The 23,750-nt window shown below is 43.4% G+C and overlaps 1 protein-coding gene across 2 annotated transcripts in view; it reads right to left on the bottom strand.

Annotated features, from left to right (window-relative positions):
- Nucleotides 1-298: 298 nt before the first annotated feature.
- Nucleotides 299-23,750, bottom strand: part of egf (epidermal growth factor) — a 103,518-nt gene continuing 80,066 nt past the window's right edge. The window contains exons 18-25 of one of the 2 annotated variants that reach the window (XR_005634429.1): nucleotides 23,313-23,438; nucleotides 20,787-20,909; nucleotides 19,239-19,389; nucleotides 16,557-16,721; nucleotides 10,528-10,630; nucleotides 1,767-1,869; nucleotides 1,287-1,597; nucleotides 299-1,134 (exon numbers count right to left, since the gene is read on the bottom strand). Coding sequence is in view for 1 of the 2 variants with exons in the window: in XM_039759802.1 (XP_039615736.1) it covers nucleotides 1,413-1,597; nucleotides 1,767-1,869; nucleotides 10,528-10,630; nucleotides 16,557-16,721; nucleotides 19,239-19,389; nucleotides 20,787-20,909; nucleotides 23,313-23,438 (956 nt within the window). In the remaining variant the exon portion in view is untranslated. Of the gene's footprint in view, nucleotides 1,598-1,766; nucleotides 1,870-10,527; nucleotides 10,631-16,556; nucleotides 16,722-19,238; nucleotides 19,390-20,786; nucleotides 20,910-23,312; nucleotides 23,439-23,750 lie in introns of both variants that reach the window. The other variant, XM_039759802.1, reaches the window with a different exon arrangement.

A 23,750-nucleotide genomic window follows, 5' to 3' on the forward strand; every position in this document is an offset into this window, starting at 1 on the left:
GTGGGTTGTCTTTGCCAGCCTGCAGCGGGTCTGTTTCAGCGTGTTGTGGCTTCCTGTCCTTAGTAGACGTTCTTCATGAGGACAATGAGATGTCAGCAGTGTAACCCTCTACTAACCGTATCGTTCAGTCTGTTAGTTTCAAGTAAGATGAAAAGCCCCCCAGCCCACTCCTACGGGGACTGCATGGCCCGACACCACACGACTGGCGAGTTGCTCTGCCCTCAAGTCCAAACTTCCATCTTCGTTACCTGAAAAAGCTCAGCACACGTTTGTCATTATCAACGCAGGTTAGCGGAGGTGTTATCATAGACCACGACAATCGATCAAACTTTATTTTAAATCGTGTCTTTCACAGAGAGCCTTCAAACAACTGACTGTACTAAAAAACAAGAAAAACAAGAATCCCAGTGAACGCTGCATGCCGGCTCTTCGAAGTGTTAATCCATCAGAAACTTGTAGCATCGCTGCATTAACATCGGCTTCTCTTACTCTTCATCGTTACAGGAGTACATTATGTCACTTATGTGTCACCTGTAAACTTGACACTTGGTGAAGACCTTTAGACAACAATGAGCTGAAATTGAACTGGCATCCCGACACGGAGGGGGGTCTCACACCCAATGTTGTCAGGAAGTGGCCATCAAAAAATCATCGGCGACAAAAGTCATCAAGAGTGAGGAGGCAACATCAGCATAAAGTCAACACTTATTAAATTGTCACCAAAGGCCATTTTGTGGCCTGCTAGCTTCGTTCACTCGAAACGTCACACAAAGAAATACAAGTGTGCAGAACATCCAGGATAATCAGGCGGTGAAGGCCCACACACACCTTCTGTTGCTATCAGGCAGAAATGTCCTGAGCAGGTGGGCACAAGCATTAACAGTAAAATAAAGATGGCCTCAGGCAGCGCTGTGGACGAATTCCTCCCCACTGTCACTTGACTTGCACAGTTCCTCTTTAGGACGTCGTGCCCATGGTCTTCTGGTTATGATGTAACAGGCGGAGCTCAGCAAGGCCTTCGTTTCCGTCATCCATGACCCTTCTGTACACTGGAATACGAAGAACAGGCAGGCAGCTTTGTGAGCTCTAAGAAGTGGGAGAAGCAGGCATTGTGGGGCAACAGACTAATCCACACTAGAGAGAAAGGAAAAAGGAGGTCGGTGGAGCAATGACGAGGACTACGATCTAAGCGGTCATGTGACACAATACAAAAAACAAGATGACCTTTATGAGATTATTCTAGTAGGTTACACTAAAGACCAAGGGGTCAGCAGACATGAGGTCACCTCTCAGTAGGATGGTGGCCAGGACTTTTAAGAGGGCCTCGCCATTGTGACGCAGACAGGTTTAATTGTCTAACTAGCGCTGTCCTCTCAGAAACTGCTCACGTCACAAAGGTCCACGTCAGACTCTCAGACTGGCACTGGGTCTTTTCGTAGGCCACCGCCTTCCAGGTGAATCAGCCCTCCATCTGCTTTCAGGAGGAGAGCGGTAATGTTGGGCTCAAGATGGCGGCCATCTGTCCATTGACATGGCAGCACCAGATCATCTCCCTCATGGGGCAACCTGGACACTTCCTCCAATGGGGCACCTTTACCTGGCAGGAATAAAAAAGACTTTAATAAGCACAAGGCAAGGCAAAGAAATCCAGGAGGAAAACAACACCACTCCCCATGAAATCATGAGATGAAAACCCTCTCAGCCATCAATACAAATAGAAAAAAGAGGAGTCTGACATTAAGTAACGCTCAGATCATAGCACCTACCAGCTTTTGAAGAGCAGCTGTGGCAAACTGGCTTGTGATTGTAGCCGAGCACTTGAATAAGACCAACTTCTCCTCTTGGGTCCTGTTCCAGTACGAGAAAGACCTGCGAGTGACAAAACATCGAAATCAGGAACCGTTCAAAGACAGACCACCTGGACAGCCCATTGGGGTCAGCCCCACCTATCTGGACGGCCCATTGGGGTCAGCCCCACCTACCTGGACGGCCCATTGGGGTCAGCCCCACCTACCTGGACGGCCCATTGGGGTCAGCCCCACCTACCTGGACGGCCCATTGGGGTCAGCCCCACCTACCTGGAGCTCCAGGGTAGAAGCTCCAGGCTGTAGAGAGACATATTTTGGGGGTTAGCTGGAGGAAACGGACACTGGGAGACACAACTCCTTATCACGTCTATATTTTATTCTTTAGATTTCTGACTTCACATCATGAGAGGTCCACCAAATCAACAATCTTATTAAAATGGTAGGCTCATTTATGGAATGCTCTCTGGACCTGCTGGAGATAGTCATGGAGGAGAGAATGAAGACAAAACAGATGGCCATCATGAGCAATGCTGCACATCCTCTTTTTGACACAGTAACTTGGAGGTATGTGGAGGTATCTGAGAGATGCTTTGTTGCTCGTCATATTTATGTATTTATATTTCTTGTGTTTCTTGAGGTTCTGTAAACATTCAAAAGGTAGCCGTATTTGTTGAGGGTTTCCAAATAGTTCAAAATAGTTCAAGTGCAGATACCAGAAAGGCACGGCAGCACCAGTAGGACTTGTACACGAAACTCCACAGTCCAAGTGTAAACATTTTAAATATTTCAGTAAAATTCAAAGTAAACAGATGACCCATAAAATAAGGAAAAAGGAAAATGTCTTGTTTATGATAAGCATCCAGGTTACATTTCTTAAGGTTTCCATCTGTTATCTCATTTACGTATATATGGTCAGAGCACAATCCGCCCTTAACGCTGATCTGTGTTTCTCTCTAGCTGTCTAACTTCAGTCTAAGTGCTCTTCTATTGCCACACAGTTAACACAAAGAACATTCCATTAACTTTAAATTATAGGGGGTTCAACTGAATCGTCCATTATCTGTGCTTAACATAACATTATAATCAAGTTCAAAACTACAGTAAATTTACCATTAAGTTAAAAGATCTGGCTCTTGCACTGAATTTCCCCCAGAGGACAAATAAAGTGGCATCCATCTATCTATCATATAGTGCCTCATCTATCCATCTATCTATCTATCTACCTTATAGTGCCTTTCCATCTACTTATCCTTTTAACATTTAGAAAGAAATGAAAACTGAAGGGGAGGTCAAGTACTAACAGTGCCGTCACATCATAAGTGTGTAACGATTTTTATCTGCTACACTTCACAAAGTTTACAGTGAAAACTGTACTGATGATTGCAGGTCAACCCCAAACGGTCTTCAGCCCCTTCCCATAGCGCAGAAAGATGACTTATAATAATAGAGGCGATATTTATCAAACCACACAGAGAAAAGATGCAACAAAAAAAAAATGGAATTAATACATTTTCTACAATCTCCCAAAACTCCTCCACTTCCAATATATACAATAAACACAAGGCATAAAATTGTATCAAGAATATTCCCCACCGTCCATTCAATTTAGTCTTTTTCCGATTCTCCTATTTCCCCATAGTTCAGTTTCTTAGACATGCCAATCCCAGAATAAAAGATTTCCGGCTCACACTGCTTCCGATCCCTTTCACCGGTAAGGTTCACTTCCCTCAGGGTATCCGGAATCTTCGATGTGGCCACCCCAGACTGCACTGGACTTGTGGTGCTCCCCGAAAACAATCTTTCTCCTGGACTCAGATGGGTCTTTTCCCTCCTTCTTAAAAACGCGGGCTGTCTTCCCTTCCTTCCTTCTCTTCCTGCCTTTTCGTGCCCCTATTTAAAAATAGTGCATCCGTTTCCATGGCACTCCCAGAAATTGCAATGACAGCTCCGTACCTCCCAAAAGGTCCTCTCTATCTAACCTTCTCATCTTATGCTACCGTGCCGCAACGGGATTTTACATAAAGAGAAAAAAACAAACCATATGCAAACTAATATGGCAGTGCTACACATAATAATAATTCTTTGCATTTATATAGCGCTTTTCTCGGTACTCAAAGTGCTCAGCAATTGCAGGTTAAGGGCCTCGCTCAAGGGCCCAACAGGGCAGAGTCCCTATTGGCATTTACGGGATTTGAACTGGCAACCTTCCGATTGCCAGTGCAGATCCCTAGCCTCAGAGCCACCACTCCGCCATGTCACATGTATGTAGCTCATAAGGACTCAGCCTGACAGCGGAGTCCATTTCACACAAGAGTAAAGCATGCGATGCTAATTCCAATATCCGCACATGAATGAGACTTTAAAGAGTCTGAACGCTCCGAGTGGCGAGTGCGACGCTCTGACCCGGGGGTCTGGTTGGGTTTATGGAGTGGACTTGGCAAAACTGCTGGGCATGAATGTGCAGACAGGTAGAGCAGGGAGGTGTGACCCTTAAGAAGAAATATTCCTTTCTTTCTACCCCAAACTTAAAATAATTTTAGAGAATGTTGCTTTTTGCAATTGTGGAATTATATGTAAAAATAATTTCATAAACTGACAAACAAAACTTGCTGCGTTGCTAATGGTTTACGGAAATGTTGCCCCTCACGTTTCACCCCCCACCACATTTTGCCTTCCACAATTTGCCCCCGTAGATATTGAGTAGGTTACAGAAATCTAAATAATGCACCTAATTTTTTTATATCTTCTCATTTATTTTGCTTTAATAAATGCACATGTTAAAATTGCCAAAAAAAAATGAACCAAACATGTGAAATACAATTAATCTTAAAAATATACCTGGAATTTTAAGGTTAACAGATAGTATATGAAATATATTAAAGTAGTGCTAATTAAGATGATTATTATGTCATATAATGTTTTGAATAATATATCAGAGTTTCAATAAAAATTACAGTCCCATTTTCGATCTAGTCTCCAGGCCAATCACACCAGCTACAGTCATGTGAAAACATTAGGACACCCTTTGAAAGCATGTGGTTTTTGTAACATTTTTAATAAATGGTTATTTCATCTCCGTTTCAACAATACAGAGATTAAAGTAATCCAACTAAACAAAGAAAACTGAAGAAAAGTCTTTTCAAGATCTTCTGTAAATGTCATTCTACAAAAATGCCTATTCTAACTGAGGAAAAGATAGGACACCCTCACATGTATTCCCTCTTAAATTGGCTCAGATCTCACACAGGTATATCACACCAGGTGCACATAATTAGTAGATCGTTACTCTGCATGTTGAATGAGGCTTGCCCTATTTAAACCTCAGACATTTAGTTTGGTGTGCTCCTGACTGTTGAAGTGAGAGTGAGCACCATGGTGAGAACAAAAGAGCTGTCAGAGGACTTCAGAAAAAGATTGTAGCAGCCTATGAGTCTGGGAAGGGATTTAAAAGATCTCAAAAGATTTTGAAATCAGCCATTCCACTGTCCGGAAGATAGTCTACAAGTGGAGGGCTTTCAAAACAACTGCCAACATGCCCAGGACTGGTCGCCCCAGCAAGTTCACCCCAAGAGCAGACCGCAAGATGCTAAAAGAGGTCTCCAAAACCCTAAAGTGTCATCTCGAGAACTACAGCAGGCTCTGGCTACTGTTGATGTAGAAGTACATGCCTCTACAATCAGAAAGAGACTGTACAAGTTTAACTTGCATGGGAGGTGTGCAAGGAGGAAACCTTTGCTTTCCAAGAGAAACATCGAGGCCAGACTGACATTTGCCAGAGATAAAGTTGACAAAGACCAGGACTTCTGGAATAATGTTCTTTGGACAGATGAGTCCAAAATTGAATTATTTGGACACAACAGCAGAGGACATGTTTGGTGTAAACCAAACACAGCATTCCAAGAAAAGAACCTCATACCAACTGTGAAGCATGGAGGTGGAAGTGTCATGGTTTGGGGCTGCTTTGCTGCAGCAGGACCTGGTCAGCTCACCATCATAGAATCCACGATGAATTCTACTGTGTATCAGAAGGTGCTTGAAGAACATGTGAGACCATCAGTTAGAAAATTAAAGCTGAAGCGGAACTGGACCATGCAACATGACAATGACCCAAAACATACTAGTAAATCAACCAAAGATTGGCTGAAAAGAAGAAATGGAGAGTCCTGGAATGGCCAAGTCAAAGTCCAGATTTGAATCCCATTGAGATGCTGTGGGGTGACTTGAAAAGGGCTGTACGTGCAAGAAACCCTCAAACATCTCACAGCTGAAAAAGTTCTGCATTGAGGAGTGGGGTAAAATTTCCTCAGACCGATGTCGAAGACTGGTAGATGGCTACAAGAACCGTCTCACTGCAGTTATTTCAGCCAAAGGAGGTAACACTCGCTATTAGGGGCAAGGGTGTCCTATCTTTTTCCTCAGTTAGAATAGGCATTTTTGTAGAATGACATTTACAGAAGATCTTGAAAAGACTTTTCTTCAGTTTTCTTTGTTTAGTTGGATTACTTTAATCTCTCTGTATTGTTGAAACGGAGATGAAATAACCATTTATTAAAAATGTTACAAAAACCACATGCTTTCAAAGGGTGTCCTAATGTTTTCACATGACTGTATATGTTAAAGTCACCGTTATCTCCATAGTCAGAACAAATTAATTTAATATTTTTCACTATTATAAAAAAAATTTTGGAAGGAGACGAGACATGACTTTCTCAGAGAGACACTTTCACGTCCCGCGAGACGAGACTTTGTGCCAAGAGATGTAGCCAGGCCTGGGGCCGGAAATAAAAAACAAAGAGTATGTGACAAAGTAGAACGTCATAAAAAATTCAAAAATGTTGGTGCGGTTAACACATGCAGAGCAGGTTAGAGATAATGAAAGTATGAAAATTCAAAAGTCTCAAAAAAATGAAAGTAAAGATCGCATTAGCGCAAACAAATGGAAATTGTTACTCGGTGAACTAACGGAACAGTGAAAAGAGATTGAAAATATTGTTCAGATTTAAACTTTAATTCGGAGACTTGTAGATCGTCTAATTCGTGCTGCCATAACGGAAAAGTAGTGTTACTTCCCAATGAAGAGGCGTATCCGTGAGAATTAAAAGATTTGTTGTCTGGTGAAAGTGAAATCCCGCGAGAGAAAATTTCAAGCCCTGCAAGACAAGACTTTATGCAAAGAGATTTGGAAGAGTTGCGCCCACATAACCACGCACACGGTTCAATCATTCCTTATTTGTGTTAATGCTATTGTCAGACGCAGTTCTTGGAGAAAGAAAGAAACGATATTCACTCACGGCCAGTTATACGTTGTGTTGTCACGATGTAATTCCAAACACGGAATCAACGTTCAATGTGATACTAACGAAATGGTAAAAGCGAAAAGAGATCGAATATATGGACATAAGTGATATGACTGAAGTATGGAGATATTGTTTGGCTTTAAACTCTAAATCGGTGACTTGTGGATCGTCTAATTCGTGTGGCTATCAGGGAAAAATAGCGTTTCTTCCCAATGAAGAGGCGTATCCATGAGAAATAAAAGATTTGTTGATTGGTGAAAGTGGAATCCACACACGTGAGTGACAGAGACGTGAAGTGGCTAACGTGTAATGAAGGCGGGGGGGTTGGTAAGCGAAGTGAGCAGGGGGCTTTGCCCCCTAGTAAAATAAAATAAAACAATTTAACAGAATCATTGTTTAAAACTCAAAGTTGTATGCAATGCCGCTAAGGTAATCAGTCACATTACGATTTTGAAAATCTTGGCCTATTCCTTTGATCGTAGTAGAAATTGCAGTAAACTTCCCGTCACTACTCGTCAGCTCCACAGGGCTTACACAAACCCGAAACCGCAACACTGTGGCAGTAAAGCGGCAAACCTGACAAAATGTAACCAAACGCCAATCCCGTCAAACAATCGGCATAGCAAAAGTCACACCAATACAATCAACAGCCCCGTTGACAGAGGGGTTAGCATCACGCCAGTCGACAACAGACTCTGTGGACCAGTTTGAGCCGTCAAAAAGGCATTTAGTTTAGTCTTCGTAATCTGTGGCTCATTCACAGAACAAAGAGTGAAAAGACCCAAAGCAAAACTTCAAAACCAAAAAGGATTCTGCGGTCTTAGTAACAAATGAAGGACGAGCACGGCGCACACGGGCCTACTTTACTCGTCACTTCTTGTATAAAGTACATCTGGTACTCATTACCTGACTTTGACGCTGCCCACTAAAGCCACTCAAATCTGGACCAACTGGAAAGCCATTTCAAACACAGAGGCCCTTATTTCAAATAATATAAAATAAATCTGAACCATTAAACATAGAAGAGACTTCTGACACACCAGAATGACTAAACAGAAAGATAACTGGAGACTTGGCTGAAGATAAAACGAGCCATCGCAGTCCCCGTGAGGCGTCACGCTGGCGTATTGCAGTCGTTGTGAAGGAGCCCCATTACGGTTTCCTGGACTCCCTGCTGTGCTGAAGAATTCGTTCAATGAAAACCCTCAAAACTTGTGTCACAGAGAGGCCATGCAGCGCAGTTCATAGTGGCTTTCAGTCTGTCTGTATATCCTGCTCCACTATGACCTCCAGCGGGTTCAGAACATGTCCCATAACTTAGGTGGCCTTCTTAATCAGCTTGTTGATTCGATGACGTGAATGGCCCAGCACATCCCACTGGCCGTCACAGAGTTCTAGAACATGTAAAGGTTGACACTACGTGTATTAAAAGGACGAGGTCTCTTAAGAGAAGAGACGGCGGACAAGTGACCTGCACAAACAACATGCATGTGGCCCTGTCCCTTTGTCATCGCTGTGGCTTTGCACCATCAACAAGGCACATGGTGCTCAATAACATTTTGTCATTTCCTATCTTATATTCACTAACAAGTGAGGCAGAGATTGAGGTTACTTTTGAGGACACAGAGGTCTCCTCCATTTTCACTAGAACATTAAAGAGATGTGAAAGAAAAAAAAAAAATCAGAATGCTTGCTGGGATACGGCGCCACATGTTTTGACATACAAGGCTTATGGTGCTTTTATCTGATTGGGTATCGAATACCTTTGTTGCCTCTGTAAATTTCAATTCCTTAATCTAGAGGCTGTATATTATCAGTAACAAATAGAATGTTTAATTTTGCTAAAATATTTGAATTCTGTCTGTTGCTCTCCTGTCAATGCACTGTAAAACGGAAAAGCTGTTTTCTTTCAAAGTAAAACTGAAGCCTTAATCCACCTTAGTAAAAGGAGAAGTGTCTGTGTGGCTTTGTAGCTCTGTGTCCATCTGGTAGTTATGGCTGTGTCATTCCAACAGATGGTGCACAGCCAACATTTATAGCAATACAGTAAAATGTTTTGCATTTGCCATTCCAACAGATAGTGCGTCACAAAAATTAACAAGGCTTTTACGAATCCCAAACCAAATGGCATATAACAGAAACATATTTATTGCATTTGCTCTTCCAACAGATGGGAACATCACAAACCTTTGTAATGATGCATTTTATTACTGTGGATGTTTGTGGAATGACAAATGCAATTCCTTTTATTACTACATGAACGTGGGTGTGGCACGGTGGCGCAGTGGGTAGCGCGGCTGCCTCGCAGTTAGGAGACCTCTCTGGCTTCGCTTCCTGGGTTCTCCCTGTGTGGAGTTTGAATGTTCTCCCCGTGTCTGTGTGGGTTTCCTCCAGGTCCTCCAGTTTCCTTTCACACTCCAAAGACAAGCAGGTTATGTGGATTGGCGATTCTAAATTGGCCCTAGTGTGTGCTTGGTGTGTGGATGTGTGTGTGCCCTGCAGTGGGTTGGCGCCCTGCCCGGGATTGGTTTCTGCTTTGTGCCCTGTGTTGGCTGGGATTGGCTCCAGCAGACCCCCGTGACCCTGTGTTCGGATTCAGCGGGTTGGAAAATGGACGGATGGCTGGATAACAAAACTAAATGTATTCTAATAGATGGTGCACTGCAAACGTAAATGCTGAGGTCTACACGTTGATTACTTAGCTGGGTTACCCTTCTAAGATGGTTTGAAATCTATTTTCTTAATAAATATAAAACTAACCTCAATAGAATTCCAAAAAAACACAAATGCTTGTGTAATGTTGTTAAATGTCAAGAACCTGGAAGGCCTGGACAATAAACGTCCTTTACACCTGCGCATGTACAGTGCAAGTTGGGCCAGAGACGTTGATCGGGTAGCCACACGTGACTCCTGGATGGACTGCCTGTCTTCAGGGCATTAAATCACGTTAGCCTAGAGACATAGAGTATGTGTAACAGGAGTCATGATATCGTACTGCGGTCAGTAACTGTGATATGACTGTAGCAGTACATGGTAATGTGTTACACGACTTTGTAACTGGGAAATGTCACTTGATCCCACTAATGTGTCACCATCAACTCTGGTCAGCATTAGGAAAAGCATGCAGATGGTCACTTCTTTTGATATTAGCTCAGGCCTTGTCCTGTTATTTGTGCAAAAATTGGAAAAGCCACCCCAAGTGCTAATTAACAGGGCAGTGTGGCACCCTGGGACAAGTGCAGTGAATGTCTTCAAGTTCATTTTAGTCTGAATCTGCCTGCCTCCTAACTTTGGGTATAAGAGGTTGAGGACTGAAAATGTTACATCAAATCAAACAAGAAAGACACACAGCTCTGTGGAGCCCAACAGCCGCCCTCTGGCAGGCCGAACTGGGGCACCCGCCTGTCACTCCATTTAATTACCCGCTTGGCGCTGCTGCCGGATGTCCCGGTGACACTGTCCACGCTGCTGCTCCCCTCGCTCATTTCATCAGTACAGGGATTCTTCACTGGATATTCCTTTTGTCTGAAATTGGAAAATTAATTAATTATTTAATAAATAAAGTAATAAATAAAGTGCTAAAATGCTTTAAAAGGCTGGAACTGCTCCCACAAAGGAGCTCTCCACTAACCCAAACTGACAAATTAGGGTTAGAGCCCCCTGTCAAGTGCACCTGTCATAATCTGGAAAGAAGGGAAGAGATCAGGAGCTTGTGGTTTAACATCCCACTGCGCAGTATACACGTTGCCTTAAAACAGCCGAGTTTTGTTTTGCACCATTCTGTTAACATCTTTTTTCCTAACATTCTGGACTGTCTTGTGATAGAATGAATGAAAGGAAAGAAAGAGACTTTCTTTCCAGGATGACAGAAATACTACATCCATTCTCTGGACACATTCTATCCATCACAAAGCCGGAACATCATCCAGCAGTGATGGTGGTAGACAGGGACCAACCACAGATGTAATACGCCAGCTCAGTGATGGACTCATCTGCAGACGTCAAAATGAAATGCTGCCCAGATAATTTCACCTTTGGCTTGTTTTCTGCCTACAGAACCCTCAACATGGAAAGAGAGCCATGAAGTAAACATATAAACTTAAAGCTCAAGAAGAGAGGGCTTGGGTGGACAAGGGTGCCAAGTGGTAAAGGACACCACAAGCCAGTTACTTATTGAAATCACAGATTCATTCAACTGTGTCGTTATATTGGTCAGTCCTGAATGACACAGTGAACAACTGTGACCAGGAGAAAATAACAAGTGTTAAGGGATTTAACCATCAGAGCAGTGCCATTTTGAACAAGAAAATTCTGGTGAGGGACACAGAAAGAGAGAGAGCTGCTGTCAGAAGGGGCGGAGCCTGGTGAGAGAGAGAGAGCAAGAATGAAAGATAGGGAGAGAGACAGAGAGAGAGAGAGAGAGCTGCTGTTAGAAGGGGCGGAGCCTGGGAGAGGGAAAGCAAGAATGAAAGATAGAGAGAGAGAAAGAGAGAGAGAGAGCAAGAATGAAAGATAGGGAGAGAGAGAGCTGCTGTCAGAAGGGGTGGAGCCTGGGAGAGAGAAAGCAAGAATGAAAGATAGAGAGAGAGAAAGAGAGAGAGAGAGCAAGAATGAAAGATAGGGAGAGAGAGATGGAGATGTTACCAAAAGGAGTGGAGTCTGTGAGAAAAAGACACTTGTCAATTGGGGAAGAGCCCTCCTGAGGTAACGTGGCGTGTGTGTGTGTGTGTGAGATGTACAGACAGTCTATCATCCAGGACACTCGTCCACCTGTATAAAAAGAACAGGGATGGCTGGATGGTATTGAAGGTGCTGTTGAAATCAAGAGCCGTCACCATCACAGTGCTGCCAGCACTGACTAGCAGATTGACGATTGTCTCTTTCACTCCATACTTTGTCCTATTGCCAAACTGCACTGGATCCCTCAGATAAGGAAACACTGGTATAAAATAAATAAAATTGAGGTTTTAAAGAAGAGCAAATACTTTTTCACAACCACTGTAGTAGAAAACAACAAAAGGAGGTGAACAATAGAGTCAGAGCTGTTTCATGGTATACATCAGCTAAGTAATTGCTTGGGGCCCTCAAGCTCAATAAAAAGAGGGCTGAATGGAGGTGGTCTCCTAAAGTAGGTCCACTGTAAGATGGAAAGAACCGAGCAGCCAAAGAAGGCAGAAGTGTCACTCGAGCATTTTGGAGCTGAATATGGGAGCAGTTCAGACTTGACAATCTCTAATAAGACAAGAATTACAAGGAGGGGGCCAAATGGACAAAGAAGAGGTACAGACCCTAATAGAGCAAGGGACTAGATTGCAGACATAAGATAGACCCTGAGAGAGAGAGAGAGACTGTCAAAAGGGACTGTGACAGAAAGGACCACAGCAAGAGGACACCATGAATCAGCCTGGATGACAACGCTGTTGTCGCCCCTCTGTGGCTTTGATTGCTCATGCATCCCGATACAAAGCAGTGGATCAATTAAGGGAAGAAAATCAAAAAATGGAGCGGCCACCTCAGTCCAGCAGTCGAGTGAGACAGGCAATTTGCCACAAATATATCAGTAAGTACTGCGCGGCCAAATAAGGTTATAGACCAGTGGCTCCATTTCTCGCCGCCAAAATGACCTACTTAGAGGCGTAATTGCTGTAGTACAAGCCAAGCCAAGCATGTAATTGAAAGCGCACACTTCCACAAGGAAGCGAGGGTCTCGCATTGATCGCTGCTGCTTTGTAAGTCAAAAGAGCCGAGGCACTGCAGTGTGACGGGATGGCAGAAACATTTGTACAGGGAATCATTTAGTTAAACAACACGCGAAAATAGAGTTTGAAGGCTCACAAACTACTCATCTGTGCTCTGTTTGCCAGCTTCTGAGGTGAGCCCTTACATACTCCATTTAAAAACGCGTGTGGCACCCCCATCCCCCACCCTCAGTATCCCCCCGGGTAGCGGTGTTGCACCTTTTAAATGGCGGCCTCACAAGCTGCTTCTACTTTTCACTTTATTAGTTGTTTCTTCTTAATGGATGCTATCCCGTTTAAATAAATGGCGACTGTGACCACATGACACTTGGATGGTACAAATCGATAAAAAGCATTCCAGAGGTTAACTCAAAAAGTAAAGCCCACCACACTTCAAGGTGACCCAGTGAGCAGAAGAAAGGCAAGATGGCCGAGTCAATCCTAATGGCCCGCTACCAAATGATGAAGACCCTGCAGAATAAAACAACATCGGGGCCAACTTTATATAACATGGTGGATGGATGGGGAACAGAAGGGGTGCAAAAATGGCAGAAAGTAAACCACTGTAAGGTGCCAGGTCTAGGCCTTGGCATGCAGTGCAACAAACTAATGTCTTCAGGGGTGAATGCCTCTTTGCACAGATTGTCCAAACTCCAAAAGTTTTCCTCACTTTGATTAGTGTGCCCTCCAAGCCAGTGGGCTCTTGCTCTGTCTCAGTCTGAAGCACAGTGACAAGGGTGGTGTTCTGCCACAAAATGCCAAATACCATTGAGTGTGGGCATCACTGCACTACTGGCATGAGCCTGTGGATGAGGACAAGTGGACACACTACTGGTCAGAGGAGAGCGCTCATTCATACAGTGCTCGCTCGTCTGATCTCGCTCTACAATGTAGCGCCTCTCATTCATCTTTTATATAGTGCCTTTCCAATTTAACCATCTAGTTACCTATCATATATTTTATGTCTAAGACAGAGACGCTGACAGCTGGTCAGTGCAACAACAAAACTCCTTTTATATTTTTCCTTTTTCCTCTTGTCAGACCAAAGCAATCAAACTCATCTCACAAAAAAAAGACCTACAGCACATGTAATTCAATGATGACACAGTGCGCGCACACACATACATACATACATACATACATACATACATACATACATATATATATATATATATATATATATATATATATATATATATATATATATATATATATAGAGATAACAACATCGTGCATTTTATCTGTGTATGCATCTATCCATTCATGCCGTTATCTGTCTGATATAATAATGCCTGTCTGTGTCTTTCTCTCTCTCGGTCTCCTACAGAGCTTTTGATCAGTCTATACATCTACCCACCGTCTATCCTACAGTATCTGTTTTATATAGTGCCTTTTATTAACTGTTTATTTTGATAGTACCTTTCCTAGTTATTTACAGTATCAATCTATTATATACTGTTATTGATTTATCTTTCTTGCCACCCACCAATAGTCCTTTCATGTCTGTGTCTTAGACAATATTTCTTATCTATCTACCCATGTGTCTTTTTGTCTATCTATCCGTTAATTCACCTGTCCACTGTGCTCGTCAAATCTGCTCTATATAGTGCCTTTCCTATCTGTCAATCCAGTTACCTATTATATGGTGCTGCTCATCCGTCTATCCATCCATCCGCCCCTCCTTTCCCTGGTGCTCTAATCTATCATGTAGTGCCTTTCTTATCCATCTATCTGTCAGTCATGCAGTGACATTTTCATCTGGTATCTACTGCATCATACAGTGCCATTCATATCTCTGTTATTCACCACCATTCTTATCTCGCTCTTACACTGACCTTTTAATTTTCCTGTCCATCCAACCACCACACCTGTCCTGTCTCTTTTATATAGTGCCTTTCTATCTATGTTTACTTCATAGAACCTTTCTGATGTATCTGTCTGTTATATAGTGCCTTTCATCTAGCTTTCTCTCAGCCATACATAGTCCTTCATGTCTGTCTCTCTCTCTCTCTCTCTATCCATGTGGCTCTTTGCCTTTCTATCAATCCATTCATCTGCTGTGTCTGTCCCCTCTCTCTCTCTTTTGTTTTATATAGTGCCCTTCCTATCTATCCATCCACTTGTCTATTATATAGTACCTTTCATCCATCCATCTTATAGGACTCTTATCTGTCTGTCAATCCACCAGCATGTTTGTCATCTGATCCATCCATAGTGAATGTCCTATCTGTTTTCTGCAGTGCCTTCTCTATTGAGTATATACCACCAGTAACACCACCTTTCCTATTTATCTGTCTATCTATCTATCTGTCTATTTAGTGTATAGTGCCTTTCATATCTATCACTGTGTCCATTTACCTGTACAGTACGGTTCACGTATGGCTTTGCATCAATCCATCTTAAACTGTCGGTCATCCTGCCTCACATATCCCAGATGTTCCCTTCCTTTTTCTCCGTCCACTACGCCAGTGATTCCCTGACCCAGTCCTGCGGATCCCCCTGTGGCTGCAGGTTTTTGTTCTAACCAACTTCCATTTCTCATCGCACTCTTAGCCTAATTGAGCGAGTTGTTATTATTTCCGAGTTTCTGTGTTTTGGAGTCAGTGTAGAAATTACAATCTACGTTTGGTAGATTGTTATTAAAATGTAATAAGCAGTTTTATGGTGAATATATATGCAGGTTGTTTGTTTTTTTAAGTCTTTAAGAGTATTTTCAAATTATTTTCATCCTGCTTTTCCAGTGTGCTGGTTATTTCACCAATTATTTTACTAATTTGCGGGTCTGACACTAAAGTCGTTGCTTCTTTCATCATCCCGGGTGTCTGCTGTGCTGCTTGTTAATGGTCACCATTAGGGTTAAATGAACTACACAGGAAAGAGGATAATAACAGAAAACAACAAAAGAGTTAAGCATTTAAAGTTTTAGAAAAACACCCAAATATTTCTAAATGTCTTCTAAAAGTAAAAACCATACTGTTGTGTTTAACTGAATGCACAATGAGAGAAGAGTAAAAAAGAGCAGCTCATTCGATGAGATCAGCCGTTATCGATTATCACCGCCGATTGTGAAGCTGCTTGGAACAAAAACCTGCAGCCACAGGGGGTCCCCAGGGCCAAATTTGTGATCCACCACACTAGAGAAACAGGCGTTTGATCTAAAAAAGAACCCAAGAGCATGTAGGTGCGGCTCTGGCACAACAAAGCAGTGGGCATGGGGGGGGCGCAATTAAACACAAATCAGTGTGCCCATTTTGTCAAAGTGGAGAAGACAAAGGCCAACACTGGTGGACTTGAATGTTCGATGCTGTGAAATATGGATGGACCTTTGTTATGTAGTCAAGGAATGGCGAATTCCACACAAAGTCTTCGTCTGATGACAACTCCGAATCTTGCCAGCACCTACTGCGGGCACAGAGGGCAGCACTGCCATAGTACAGAGGGTGCGCAAGCAGTTTGTGTTTCTACCCACGGTCTGCACAGTGAGGGCAGACATTTATGGCACATCTCCAAGGCTCTGACTGACAGGCCTTCCCAGGATAAAGGGGGTTAAGACCATACAGAAGTTAGATTATTGTATAGAGAAACGTATGTGGGTACAACTGGTATGGGCAGGTGTCGATTGCCTGTTTTATTACTTCTTTTCCTCTCTGCCCTGAAATGTTCAGATTATGGAGAGAACTCGGTTCATGTCACAGCCCCATCGTACGGCTTACCTGTTACAATACGTCACACAGGCGCCAACGGTCAGCACCAGGACCAGTATGATCATGCAGACAGCGATGGTGAGATTACGCCTCTTCTCTTCCTCTTCACGCTGCAGTTCCCACCACTCCAGATCGCTGAACTGGCAGCGCTCCCCCATGTAACCTGTCACACAGCTGGCACAGGACACAACAATGTTAGATGCTCACATTACCAACGCAGAGGAAATTAAAGCATTTGCTGTTAATTTGGCTTAAGGTCCACTTCTGAACTGAGCTCTTTCTTTTTCTTTTTTTAATTGAACTAACAAAACTGTAAAACCAGACGCTTGGAAGGGAAAGAAATGTCATGACTGCCCTCTAGTGGCAGACCTTAATATTGACAGAAAGAAATGCAGCACATTAATGAACACTGCCACCTCAGAGATTCAGTACCCTGGGCTCAAATCCCAGGCCTGGACACTTTCTGTGTGGACTTTGCCTGTTCTCCCTGTGACTGTGGGGTTTTTTATCCCAGTACTCCAGTCTTCATCTCTCCTCCCCAGTCATGTGATGGTTAACTGAACTGACCAGTATAAAATGGCCTTGTGTGGGTGTGAGTGTCTAGGTGGGCTGGTGCCCCTCCAGGGCCATTTCCCGTCTTGTGCTACTGGAAAAAAGCAATGAGCCCAAGCCATGACCTGAAAATGATTAAGCAGATTTGACAATCCACAGAGCGCTGATAAACAGCGAAGTGTGAAAATACAAAGACCAGCAGAGCATTAATGAGGTATGGCTGCCCCCCAGTGGTAAATCTTGTTAGTGCAGGTTAAAATGCTACAAATGATACTTGGTTTTTAGGGGTCTTCATTGTCAGGCACACAGAAGACAGTCTAATTCTGACTTGCAGATGCTGATCAACATGCAATATGTCGCCACTCGCTAGATTAACATCAAGCCACAGGATTATCAATGTCATGAACTGGCATCAAAATGAGAGGGAGACAAACTGGTGCCATTGCTACCACTGCTGCCTCACAGCACCAGTCTCCCATCCCCATTTCCAATCTGTGTGCAGTGTAGTTGTTCTCCCTGTGTCTGTGAACCATCTCCATGGAACTGACAGATGATTAGCACGCTGGCCATTCTCAGGGTTTGAGACCGCTTTTCTTTCAGTAACTGACCAGCTCATCACTTTGAAGTTTGTACCACAGGCCAAGGTTTATCGGTTCAACTACCAAAATTTGTCATAAACCTAATGTGTTTCTTTTTTCATAGAGAAAATAGTGCTGTCTTTTTTATGCTTTGTCGATAGAATCTAAAAACACAACGAGAGCCATTGGCTACTGAACTCTGAGTGGGATTTCAGTTCAAGCCACAGCTGACACGATGGAACTGCAGCACTTGGCCTGCTTTGTTTTGTTTCAAAGTTTGATAAATATTTGAAAATACTTGACATTGACATTCTGCTTCAGTACCATCATGCTCTGTGGCACACAAACATTTACATGAAGTGGGAGATGTCACTAAATGTCACATCAGTAGGGGGTGGTTAGGGGACAGCACACTTGATAGAGAAAACTTCATTGTGGGCCTATCATGGAGTGAGCTTGAACCCAGATAGGTAGATAGAGAGACACATATAGGGAAGACCCTATAGCACATATATAAAGACCCATACAGAGCCTTGAGCATGGGAGAGGTGCTATATACTGTAAATAAAATGCATTATTACTATTAGAGACATGTGAGAGGCACTATATTGAAAGATAAATAAAGAGATGTGAAGGGCACTATATAGTACATGGAAAGCACTGTATGATAGATAGATAGCATTACATATAATAAGATGTGAAAGACTGCATATAGATGAAAGGCATTATATTAAAGATGGATGGATAGATATGAAAGGCACTGTATAATAAACATATAGACAGAGAGATGTAAAATGCACTATATACAAGTACGTAGATAAAAGGCACTATATGATAGATAGATAGATAGATAGATAGATGGATGGATGAAAGGCGCTATATAATAGATAGATAGATAGATAGATAGATAGATAGATAGATAGATAGATAGATAGATAGATAGATAGATAGATAGATAGATAATCTTGCATTTGGTGCCGCCTGGATGGACTCTGGCCCCGTCACTCTGAGTTGAATGAAGCACCTTTCATGATGTTATGAGATTTTAAGCTGTGATGCTTAAAATTTGCCATCCTGTTAAATGGAAAAATGTTCCTTCTGCCTTAATCTGAGTGGCATGAGGTTTGCCCCTATTATTTGCCCTGAGCCTCGCCCCACCTTACAGCCGGCTTGCTGTCTGGGCCCTTTGCCTTTCCTCTTTGTTGACTGCACTGGCTGGCAGGGAGCCCAGGGAAGTGTTTGGATGCCAACATCCGTCCCCAGCAGCATTGCTATGGCTGAGTCTCTTTGTCCAACTGCAGTGTGGTGGCCTCCTCTCACTTGTCACCCTTCATACCCTAAACGGGTCTCCTACAGCTACACACATCCATCAGCTGCTGCTTACAAGGCCGAGTGCAGCCACCAGCCCTGGACAGCCCAGTGTGTTCATCCCTACTGCAGTGCCCAGGATCAAACGCCAGAAGATGAACCCTGAAGGTGATGATCTGGATTAACAACTGAAGTTATTCTTTACAGTTTTGGTTTGCCTTGTGCCATTTTTGTTTGCTCCACATGGACTTACTTGCAGGCGTAGGATTCAATTTCTGGAATATGGAAGCAGACTCCTTCATGAAGGCAGTACTCAGCATGTGAGGCCGGGCAGCTGTGATGTCGCTCGTCATTCCATGGATGTGTCGTTTCATAGACATTCCGAGGTGGTGGGATTGTAAATTCTACAAGATAAAAATGAAGTGAAGTCACCTCAGTGGCATCAATACATGTTTAGAATTAGAGTGGAGACTGAACCTCCATTTCTGCGGGAGCTGCACTGAATGTCAATAAGTAATACAGTGGTGGGGTGGTCATGTTCAGATGGTCCGAGGACTGTCTCAGTGCAGTGGCTCTTCAGTCCCTGCCATGTAGTAATGGAGGCACTCAGATCACTTTGTGGCATCTCCCTTTCTCCCAAGTGTTAAGGAAGGCAGGGACATTTGGGTCTCCATTTCCCTTGACTGACACATTTAAAGCTTTGAATTCAGGGTGAGAAGGTGCCCCCTGCTGGACACAGTCTTCCATAAAATGTAAAGCGTTTATTACCAACATCACTCAAGAGTGTAACTGCAGTCTGCGATACCTATGACGTGAGTCACATAACAACCACCAGCCCATAACATCATGTAACGGCCACAACATCAGTCACAAAACAACAATCACGCATTAACAGAAACGAGCTGTAGATGTTACAAGGTATGTCTGGTTACACTGTGGTTATTATTAAGATTGTGGGTGGGGGGAAGTATCTAACTCAAATAACAATGATTATCAAGTAACCAAGGGACATAAATCTCTTCTCAGTACTCAAATGTGCCACTTGGTGCCACCGCCCACCTTCCAAGTGGTTTTGCCTGCCTCAGGTAAAGTCATCTCTGATGGAGGATCGTAGGAATCGTCAGGTAGAGGGGTCCTTTCATCTGATTGGCTGGCCCAGCGCGGACTCAGCTGTGGATTGGCCGATAGGGGGAGGCAGCTTGATGGCAGAGGTCTTCAGGACTCCAAACCCTATTACGTGAAATCATCTGTTAAATTCTGCTCTGTATTTGTAATATTTCTATTGCACTATTGTATTGTATTGAGGATGACTTTCAGTTCTCTTCTGTCTATTGTGTATTGTATTGACCCATTTTTTTTATTTTTGGAAAGGGGTCTCTCTTTGAACTGCCTTTCCGGAGGTTTCTTCCATATTTTCCCTACTAGGGTTTTTTTTGGGTGTTTTGTCTTAGAGAGTCAAGGCTGGGTCTGTTAAAGCCCCCTGCGGCACTTCTTGTGTGATTTTAGGCTCTACAAAAATAAACGGTATTGTATAAATGTGTTGTCAAGATTGACATGAGAGGGTGTTTCATGACTGACGTTGTGGGTGTCCCGTGACACTGTGGGTGTCCCGTGACACTGTGGGTCTTATGTAAGTGACATCATCACTACTGCAGGCTGCAGTTAGGACCATCTTGGGTTACATTAAAACATGGAAAATGAAGCAAAACAAAGCAGCATCAGGATAAAACATCAAGTTTTAAGTAATAATTTAATTTCCCAAAATTTGAAAGTCAGCCAGTGGATTGAACATCAAACTCACCAAAACAGCTAAGGCCTGATCCGGAGAAGCCACTTCTACAAGTGCAGGTGAAGTTTCCTTCTGTGTTTGTGCAATCGGCGTGTGGGTGACAGTTGTGGACACCCAGGCTGCATTCATCAATATCTGCAAGACAAGTCAGAGGGCTCACCTCCAGTCAGACATTAGAGAGGGGCAAACATGGGCTGGAAGGAGACTGTGACTCTAGGCTCTGAATGCACTGACACAATTCAAAGTATAAGCATCTCTCAAACAACCTTACGTTAAAACGACACAAATGCCATCCACCTGTGACCTGACTGATCTCGCTCTTCAACATTCAGTCCTGCCAAACTAAAAAGTGCCTCATAGTCTCTTACTGGAAAAACACTGGATTGGATGGTGATGCTGCCTTCTTTGCATACATTAGCAAGGATGCTGTAATCAGGAATTGTGGGTAATTATTTAAAGCCAATTATTATACTTTATTCCTTTCATTTCAGGGACCTAAGCTGAATATATAACAATATATATTTCAGCAGACAGCTGGGGGCCATGCCCAGCCAGGACACCTGGAAGGACCCGGAGAGGGACTATACCTCCCCTGAGCCACGACTGGGCAGCTGCCCTGGTTTGTATGAGGGCCACAGGAACGGAGCATAGAAGCTCAACCCTATTGGGGCTCGTGGTCACCACAGGGGGGCCCCCACTGGATTGTGGAGCCCTGGATGTCAGCACTTCTGCCACACCAGGAAGTGTCGTCGGAAGATCGTCAAGGAGCACCTGGAACACATCCGGGTGCTTATAAAAGAGGCCGCCTTTCTCCATTCAGGAGACGGGAGGAGGAAGACGAAGCTTGGGAGGAGCGGAGTAAAGGTGGAAAGGAATACGGAGAGCAAAGGAAAGAAGGGACTGTGTATTGGCGGATTGGTGCACTGTGTTGTGTGCAGGACATTTTGTGAGAATAAACAGTGAGTGTTTTTGGACATCCGGCGTCTGTCTGTCTGTACCCGGGGGCTGTCTTATCACAATATATAAATGATTTTTTATTTAAAAATCGAGGATCAGTTGCATCCAAAGAAGGAAATTTAGATGCAGAAATAACCCACAGAATGCAGTGTGGATTGAACAATTGGAAGACGGTATCAGGAGTGTTGTGTCATCAAAGAATTAAGACAAAGGTTAAAGGTAAGACACTGATAAGGCCAGCAATGATGTCTGGAGCTGAGGCATGGCCAGCAAATGGAGCGCAGGAGAAGAAGTTGGATGGGGAAGAAATGAGAATGTGGAGATGGATGAGTGGAGTTACAAAAAAGGGAAAGAATAAGAAACGAGACGATCAGAGGTGCAATAAAAGTGGGGGGGAGATGTATTAGAAGGTACAGAGAAGTAGGCAAAGGTGGTATGGACATGTGATGAGCAGCAGAAAGGAACAGTTGGTCAAAAGAGGGATGGGAATGGAAGTCCAGAAGGAGACAAAGTGAGGAGGCCAAGGTGGAGATACATGGATAAAGTGAAAGAAGTTTGGGAAGGAAAAAGGCGCGACTGAGGAGGAGGTGCGGGACAAAGCTGGATGGAGAAGGTTAAACAGAAAGAAAAAATGAAGAAGAGTTATGGAGAAACAAGATGAAATTATATAACATATATAAAGAAATTATTTTGTCACCATCACTGCAAACTGCCAATAGAATGTAAGAGTTAAACTCAGCTCTGCCTTTCAAACACTTCATGGTGTGCATGGCACATTTGTTTTTTCTCATTCATATAACATTGATTCAATCTTTCTAGTGAAACGGAAAACAATGTCCATCTGAACTGGATACCCCCTGGACATTTTGAAACTGTCGTGTCTCTCTTTTGCATTAACGCCTTGTCCCCACCAGTCATGGCTCCTCTCACGTGCCCATAGGTTTCTACTGTGTTGATGCCACTCTTGGAGCTGAAGCCACCATGAGCCAAGTAATTTGTGGAGGTTCTGCACTATAAATAATTTCCAGCTAGCATGTAGCTGTTGCTCATGGAGGTCGGTAAGGTTGCATTTGTCTAACAAATTGATTTTTTTTTAAATAACTTTTGCAGATTCAGGACTGATATTAGCATGTGCTTTTATTGTAACTGAATCGCTTGCAAAATTAATTCCAACGGTCTAAAATAAAATGGATGGGAGCCACAAATGTAACCGAGTCCCTTTTACCTGCAGTCTGATAGTTGCTTTAGTAGCCTGTGGACTCCATACGGACCCCAACCCCGGCTGGTATCAACCATTTGGCCCATTTTGTGTGTATGTAACGCCTTCTCTAATCCGAGACAACACTGGAACTACCAGCAGCTCCCAGTTAGTAATGGATGGGTGTTTCAGGGAGAGCAGAACAGCACAGCACAGATAGTCATCTTGGCAAAGTCTGTTCTTCTGGTAAGGGGCATACTTGCCACTTGTGATACCCCAAAACTGCTATGTCATACTGGGACGTCCCTCAGCATATCAACATTACTATGACGTTCACTCCTCGTGTGCATTTTATGGCAGAGATTCTCCATAGAGTTTCTTACCCAGACAGCTCATGCCATCCCCAGTGTATCCAGCATGGCACTTGCAGATGTAGCCTCCCTCTGTATTAATGCAAACTGCGATCCCCCGCTGACAGAGGGCAATGCCAGTGTAGCATTCGTCAATGTCTGTGGGGGAGAGAAGAACACGTTTCAACACATCACAATATAACCCAACATCAGTTTCTCAAACCCTCTTTAATCAAGTCAGGGCTGTGGACAGTCAGAGGCTGCTAAGATGGCATTGGGCTAGACAGGGTGCCAGTCCATCACTGAGCCCACTCACTCACACACACACTTAGGACCCCAATTAACTTAACCAGCAGATCTGAAACAGTGCTGAGAGGAACTGGCAGAAAAAAGAAAGAAAGCGGCCACACAGCCATAAACAGGGACTAGGAGATGGAAAGAATCAGAAATGGTCGCTGAGAAGTTGTTACC

The sequence above is a fragment of the Polypterus senegalus genome, chromosome 7 (assembly GCF_016835505.1).
Source record: "Polypterus senegalus isolate Bchr_013 chromosome 7, ASM1683550v1, whole genome shotgun sequence".
NCBI lineage: Eukaryota > Metazoa > Chordata > Cladistia > Polypteriformes > Polypteridae > Polypterus > Polypterus senegalus.